General features: G+C 40.6%; 1 protein-coding gene across 1 annotated transcript; it reads left to right on the top strand.

Annotated features, from left to right (window-relative positions):
* Positions 1-1,121: 1,121 nt before the first annotated feature.
* HTR1E (5-hydroxytryptamine receptor 1E) lies at positions 1,122-2,228 on the top strand (the record flags this gene model as incomplete). Its single annotated transcript, XM_080616293.1, has 1 exon — positions 1,122-2,228. Exon 1 carries the CDS (start codon positions 1,134-1,136, stop codon positions 2,226-2,228), a length of 1,095 nt encoding a protein of 364 aa, XP_080472419.1. The 5' UTR covers positions 1,122-1,133.
* Between the last annotated feature and the right edge of the window lie 6,142 nt (positions 2,229-8,370).

The raw sequence follows: 8,370 nt of genomic DNA, 5'->3' as shown, positions 1-8,370 counted from the left end.
ATGAGTAAATGAGGTCCCAGACAGTATCCCAGGTGGCATCTTACAGGCTGCTGTCTCTGGCTTAAGTGAGCATTTGGGATGTATGGAAAAGACAGATGAATTCCTGACACAAAATTAAACCTTCTTTTAATTTTGTTTTGGTTTTGTACCTTGCATTATGCTGGACTGCCTGATAGGGAGCGGAGTTTGATAGAAATCTCAAAGCAAAGGCAAAAGCTTTTTGTCTGCCTCCTCTACAGACACACGCAGTGGGAAATGTGAAATGTCAGGAATAATTAGACAAAGCTATATAAGCTCCTAGCAACACTGATGTGCTGTGTAAAACTAAACGTTTGCCATAAAGCTTTAAACATTGTTTGAAAGCTGCATGTTAAAGGTAACCTGAGTAATTTTTAAGTACTGTTTCCAAGATGTTAATCTAGGCAGGGATATGAAAAAGCAGAATAGAAAACTATGAAATGCTGGCATGCCTTCACTGAGATTACTGCTGTTTCTTTTTTCCAGAGATGATATATAGAAGTAATTGAGCCCTCTCGTATAGCAATTAAAATGAAAAGGCAGATTTCCTCAGCTCTTCATCTGCTGGAGCCTATTTAACAAGCAGGAAAAGGAGTAGCTCCTAGCATCAGTAATTCACAGAGATCATAGAAACGATTGTTGGAAGGGATCTCTGAAGGTCACTGAGTCCAACCTCCCACTTCAAGGGAGATCTCCAAAACCAAAGGAGAAATAACCACACCAGTAGGAAATCTGGCCTAAAGTGCCCTTTGGAGAAGAGAAAGAAATGAACTATGAATTGCAGAGAAAAAAAGAGGAGAAAAGGCAGCAGAGAAGAAAACAGGCCAAATTTTTTATTTGAAGTGGCAATATTAAAAGCTTATGACTTTTTGACAAAAGGTGGGGTTTTTCTAGGTTCACTAACAGATGTGGTTTTTGTCTTCTTAGGAAAACGATGAACAGGAGAAAACCTGGAAGCTTTTTGCTGCTCTGTTGAATATGGGATTATAAAATAATAATTAAAAAAATTGCATCTGAAGCATCTCTGTCCCTCTTCCAAATGGGTCACTTCTGAACCTGGAACTCTTCATTACCTGAAGCAGCAACTTCTTTCACTGTGCATCCTGGAGGGGAAAATGAATTTCACAAATTGCACCACTGAAGCCAACGTGGCTACAAAGCCAAAAACAGTGACTGAAAAGATGCTCGTTACCCTGACCTTGGCCACAATCACAACCTTGACTATGCTGCTGAATTCTGCTGTAATTGCGGCAATCTCCACAACCAAGAAGCTTCACCAGCCAGCAAATTATTTAATATGTTCACTAGCTGTGACTGATCTCCTCGTTGCTGTTCTTGTCATGCCCTTGAGCATCACTTACATAATGATAGATAAATGGACTTTGGGATACTTCATCTGTGAGATCTGGCTTAGCGTCGACATGACCTGTTGCACGTGTTCAATCCTTCATTTGTGCGTCATTGCTCTGGACAGGTACTGGGCAATCACAGATGCTATTGAATACGCCAGGAAAAGAACGGCGAAAAGGGCTGGGCTGATGATAGTCACTGTGTGGACTATCTCCATTTTCATATCGATGCCCCCTTTGTTTTGGAGAAATCACCACAGTGTCAGTATCCCCAGCGAGTGTCGCATTAAGCATGATCATGTCATCTACACTATTTATTCCACATTTGGAGCATTTTACATCCCCTTGACTTTGATCCTGATCCTGTACTACAGAATTTATCATGCTGCAAAGAGCCTTTACCAAAAGCGGGGTTCAAGCCGCCACCTCAGTAACAGGAGCACTGACAGCCAAAACTCCTTTGCCAGCTGCAAGCTCACACAGACATTCTGCGTCTCGGACTTCTCCACATCTGACCCGACCACGGAATTTGACAAAATCAATGCATCTGTGAGGATCCCTCCTTTTGAGAATGACTTGGACCTGGCTGGTGACCGGCAGCAGATCTCCACGACACGGGAACGAAAGGCTGCTCGCATTCTGGGGCTGATTTTAGGCGCTTTCATTTTGTCCTGGTTGCCCTTTTTCATCAAGGAGCTGCTCGTGGGCCTCCACATTTGCACTGTATCTCCAGAAGTAGCAGACTTCTTGACCTGGCTTGGATATGTCAACTCCCTTATCAACCCTTTGCTGTACACTAGCTTTAACGAAGACTTCAAGCTGGCCTTTAGAAAGCTCATCAGGTGTCGAGAACATACTTAAAAGTACTGGGAGGTGATGATGCTGACAGGACTCCTGGCGTTAAGAATGAGCAAAATGATTTATTTCTGTCATCATTTCCCTTTTTAAAGGGGATTTTCGTGTTTGCCTATTTGCTTGACTTGTCTTTAGCCTGTTATTCATTCTGCCGTTTTTTACCTCCAGGGTTATTCATAGTAAAAAGTTTGAAATAAATTTATTCTACGAAGGAAAAGATTTTTTAGCAATGAAACAACCAAAAAAGGAAACTATTAGATACTCTTGTTTAAGACATTTTGTGTACTCAGTGATTTGAGAAGCAAACAACAATATTCAGTTTTATACTTTTTCCATTTAAGAATCAAATGTCTAAATTACCATGCACTGTAAAAATATAAAGGCATATAAACTGAACCTGATACATGTGTATTCAAAAATTAATAAACACTTCATGGGCATGACAGCTAAACAACAAATCTCAACCATGGCATTCTGAGAAAACTGTAACAGCCATTTAGAAGGAAAATAACAACCATTTCCAGGAATTCTTCAGGAATAAACTCCCAAAACACAAAGCAAAATTCAGTTTGTTCCAGCTAAAAATGGATCCCATTTTGTACTCTAGAAGAATTACTCAAGTGGCTCTTTTTGTGTAAGATTCTGGATTTATGGTCTAAGTATTGGGCAGACACCTGTGCAGTTTGTTTGGCAATTGAGAGGATGCAGCTACCAAGTGTCACACAAGAGACCAGCTGCACATCTGACAGGTCACATTTCTGATACCACTAACAATACTTCTTCAGGGCTCAGGCCTTGTGCCTTTATTAGTTCTGGGATGGTATTATTCACTTGTGCCACAATTCTCCTGGACCTTGCAATGCAGAACCCCATGGATTGATTGATCTTACCTCACTGACTTAAACCACTGGATATCTTCTCAGCAGGCCACCAATATATAGAAATTCATAAATATCATCTAAACCCAAATTATTTTCTGTTTGAACAGCAGGAAAAAAATAGAGTAAATAACTTTTTACATAGCAGTCTGCACGTCTGCCTCTTATTTATTTCTTGTCAGCTTGACCCCTGATGAGGTCCTCTAGCAGGATCTCTTGTTCTGGTTGTTCTTCACAGAGATACTCCCCTTGTCTTGAGAGACAGACATGACGGAGAGTTCCTTGTATTCTGTCTTCTGTGCTTATGGAAGTTAAAATGTCCTGGTTCAGATATTGTGAAAATCAGGCTGGGAAAAGGCAATATCAAAGTTGAGAATCTGTTATTGTCCATTAGCAACTCCTAAACTCCATTTAAATACCGATTACTTACCTTCACCGTAATTTTCTTCCTTCTCCATTTTTCTGGACAAACTCTTTTTGAATATACCGTTATACCAAATAGAAAATACCACATACATCAACCTGACATCCAGTAACAGCGAACTATAGCATGGCAGCTCCAAATCCATCAAAACAAATATTAGAGGTAGAAAAAGTGTTGTAACAGCATTGGAAGCCATCTCTGGAAAAATGTTTTGAAAATTTACAAGATGACAGTCATTTTTCTTAGCAAGAGTCAAGGAAGTGTAAGTAACATGTGAGTAATAAACTGCAGATGGAGCTGAGAAATGACATCCTTATTGGTGAGAGAAAGCATTCAGTTGGAAAGATGCAGAGCTGCAAACTGAGTGTAAATCAAGTCCGAAGGTGACAAAAATGGGACCTACTACTTACCCACATGCAGTGGGATTCTGCTTTAAGGACTCCAAGTTTTCCATGCCTGAGTTTAGGAGGTTGATCTCCAGCTGCCCTTCTGAAGCTATTGTCACAGCTGCCTCCTCCAGCAGCCTTTGGCTTCCATACTAGCTTATATTAACATCTAAAAAGAGGGGGGAAAAATCTCAGCCACTGAAAATGTCTTCTAGTGAGGATGCACAAAGATCCATTATGATTTTTCCTTTTTGCAACTTGTTGGAGTTGCAAACTGTTGATTGAATCTGGGGAAGAGTGGCCTGACCCTGCCTATCTATAAATCTTCCAAAGCAGTTCCCCGGAGTACATATGCTATTGAGAAAAAAATAGCTGGGAATTAAAATAAAAAGTAGTATTTGTGAGAACTGCTGCAGAATAATTTTATTTTTCCTTTCAGCAAGCTCAATAGAAATGATAAATGAAGAACAAGGATTGTGCATCATTTCCCCAAAGAAGGTGACTACACAAGGGAAGGCAGGACACATAGGCAGTTGTTGCTGGAAAAGAGTAGGTTTTGCTGTCCCTTTGGCAAGGTCCCTGCTACAAGAGTGCCCAGCTACAGTAATGATCAGAAAGGGAAAAGTAAATGCGCACTGCTGGCATGCAGTGTGCAGTCATGTTTCTCATGGAAAACTAACAGCTCAGTTAATTCTGTCATCTATACTGATGCTCATTTAAATCCAGAAGCATGTCTGAAGGACCAGAAATGGTGAACATGACCTCCACAGCAGCTGTTGTAGGTAGGTAGAAATGCTTCAGTCAGATATGAAAGCTGTAAAATACAGGAGCTGCATCATAATTTCTACTAATGTCTTTTTTTTAGTATCTGATCTCCACTATTACCATTCAGACTACCAATCAGGTTGAAGACTGTATTCAGTTTTAACACTTAGAGGTAATTAACAGGAAAAACCAGATGGATGGCTAATTTTCATGCTTCCCTGTTAAATAAAGACTCACCATTCACTGCCAGCTGACTACTGCTTTTCTTATTAAGTCATTAGCTAAACACAGAGCTATGTTTTCCAACAAATGCCACTAGACTGATAAAGATGTCCTTTACATTTTCTTCATGCTCAAAGTCAGGAACAATTTAAAGGATTTGTTACTTAAAAGAATTTAACTTGATCAGAAATTACCTGTCATCTCATGGAAATAAAAACTTTTGCTAGTCTGGCACCACTGCTTGGTAACTTCAGGTTTTTTTTGTATTAAGTATTTGATGAATTTACAAAGGGTTTGGAGGCATTTCCTGAACTTAAACTTCTTATCAATGGCAACTTGCCATTCATACCTGTCCTGGATCAGGCCCAGCAACACCACACTCTGCAATGCTCTTTCCAGCAAGCTCTTAATGATGTATGCAAGACCTTCAACCTACATCCGTCTTCCTTGGCCTCTCTAAAACATCTTCCATCCTCAAAGTCTTATTTTCCCCAATGCTCCCCTTGTATAGCTGTCTTCCTACTTTTCTTGATATATTTCTCTAAAGGTTTTTCCTCCCCAGTCCTCCCCTTTCTACAGCAGGGTTCATACAGACCTGCCTATTCAGCCCCTCGTCACTTCTACGTGTTTTCTCTGAGTGCTATTTCCTTCTGTTTTTACATCCCAAACTCACCATCCTGCCTTTGGGTTTCTGACTCTCTCTAATCCCTAAATTTACTGTGGTCCTACTGCAGTGACCTCCACTGTCTCCCCCGTCTTAGTGCTGTTATCAGAATTCCCATGACTGTGGGTGTTCAAGTCTGTCATACATGTGCAGGCCATATCCAGAAGTTTCTCACTCTGTGCAAGCAGCCAGTGCTTTGGGCTGATTTTATATATCCCTAACCCTAAAGACTGCACCCATCAGTCAGTTGGCCTCCCCAAAAGACACTCTACTCCTGCCCTTCTGTGCCAACCTCTTCTCCTGTGACAACCTCAGGTCTCTTCTCTGCAGGCTTTGTCTTCACCTCCATGCAGTGAAACACCTCTCCTGTTCCTTACAGCTGATGAGGTTTTTTGCCTTCTCAAACCCACTTCTAACATTACTCCTGAAAGTCAACATGGGCAGTGGAGGAATTATTGTGCATGTATTGTCTGTCCTTTTTCTCTGTCTTTCCCACATAGACAACATCATCTCCTGAGGTGAGCTCTCTCTCTCTATGGCATAGCACATCCTAGACACAGCAAAAACACATTAAGAGCTGCATATGTCCTGAGCCACTTTGATTTAAATCTGGGGGTTCCCCACCACAATAATATACTGAGCTGTTTGCAGAACACTAGATTAATTTTATTCATCTTCCTGAATGGAGATATATGATGAGATTGAACTTTCCAAAAGGGTTTCTAAGAAAGTCCCTGTTTCACCAAGTTTACGTAAACGGCTGTCACTATTCAAACTTCACTGCCATGTACATGAACTGTCAAGTTTTCCATAGCTGTCACTTCTTATTTCTCTGTGGGGCCAGCAGACTGTCCTTTGCACGTACCAGGAGGGAACAGGGGGGAAAAAAAAAAGCCCCACACACACACAAACCTTCCCTAAACAATCAAACAAAACAATGCAACAAAAACACACACACCCCAAAACGAAAAGTGGCTTTATTTTGGAGAAGGCATTAAAAGAATAAGGGAATCTTTCCTAAGGACTCTATTTTCACTTCTGTTTTCAACCCCATTTATCAAAAAGTAAACAGCATTGCAGTATTGAAGGGAAATACAGGCTGCCAGCACAAGGGCAGAGGTTGTCCGTGTGCCTGCGTATTTTTTAACCATTGCAAGTATCAGTAACAGACAGGCTGGTTTATGTTCATCTTTGACACATCCAAATGGTTTGTATGAAAAATTGTCTTATATTGTTTAAGTGGACACAGTAAATATTGTGATATCTTTTATTGGTCTAGTCAATACATTACAAGTTGTATGTCATAACAGTCCCATACAACACGTACTGCCTTTGTATATTTGCATATACTCCCTTGTTGCTGTTTTGAGGCCAAAAGAATATTTTTTTTTTTAATTATCTGACTTTGGATAAATGTTCATCAGCTGTAAAACTACTCTTTAACATTCTCGACTTTATACTATGTACGTCATATTGCCAACATTGCTCCCCTCCTCCCTGCCACTGCCAGGGGACTTTCACTTTTTCCTCAATTCCATGTAGGTGATTGCATGTAGATGATTTTATATGATTAAATTACTCCTTCCCACTCAGTCTAAACTAGCCGTTTGCTATAATCAAATTAATGTAAGTTGGAAATGATCTCCTGCCATGACTGTCAGCCCTGGAAAACAATTCACAAAACTTCTCATGGTTTAATGCGTCGCCTCCCCCAAGTACACAATAACTCCACTGCCAATCACTGATCAGTGAGTGTGTCCAGGAAGAATTCTTCTCATTTCTGTGAGCACTGAATCAGCTTTTAAAGGTAAACTTTTAGTGTTGCTGCTGTAGGTAGAAGATGTAACCATGACCGGGCTATGGACAAAAAAACCCCATATATTAGCAAATCTTATGAACCTCTGCTCAAAGACCTAAGGAAGAATGATTTGTTTCAACTTTTTTCCTTCTTAATCACTGAATCATAGAATCATAGAGTGGTTTGGGTTGGAAAGGACCTTAAGATCATCTGGTTCCAACCCCCCTGCCATGGGCTGGGACGCCTCACACAAGACCATGTCACCCAAGGCTCTGTCCAGCCTTTCTTTGAATCACTTTTATTTCCTCCTCATCTCACTATTTCCTGGTCTGTGGCTATTCATTATTTTTTCCTTCTGTTTCTTTTTTCTCCTTTCTTTCCTTTGCAGCCTTCCTCAACACCACTATGGCATCTAGTAACCTGTAACAAGAAGCAAGGCTACTTCATGCCATGTTGATACACACCACCTAAGCCTCACTCTGCTCTTGATTTTAGGAAATTGGGTTGCAGGCTCTGTTCCATGACACTGCTCTGCACAGCCTCTGATACTGTTTTATTGCAGTTTTAGCCCAAATCAGATTTCTAATGTGCATGAAGATTCTTCCGAATGAAAGATGCTGCATGGTACGCTACAATGTCTTCCCATGTGTCACAATTTTTTAAGACCTCTCTTTAATAGCATTCTTACTTCTCCTTTCCCATGGGGCTTTTAACAGTAGATACCACAGTTCCCAGATGCAGTAGGTGATGTTGGAAATGCCCCCCTACACCACTCCATTCCTCCCACTCTGCCCATACTTCATCCTCTTCCAGTTGCTTGCACTGCATTCTTAAACTACATTAGCATATAGATCAGCTCGCTGAAGTTTTCGTAGATTAATTTGCTGCATGACAAATTCTGACACTCATTTCTATCTGGTGCAAGATCCCATGTCATTGAGGTACTCAAATCTTCTAAAGCACTATTACATCATTTCATACATCACATGACTGCAAATGGGAGACATTTCT

Source organism: Psittacula echo, assembly GCF_963264785.1.
Source record: "Psittacula echo genome assembly, chromosome: 4".
NCBI classification, from domain to species: domain Eukaryota; kingdom Metazoa; phylum Chordata; class Aves; order Psittaciformes; family Psittacidae; genus Psittacula; species Psittacula echo.
Note: the sequence above shows the minus strand (reverse complement) of the source record. Positions and strands in the feature narration are given on the sequence as shown.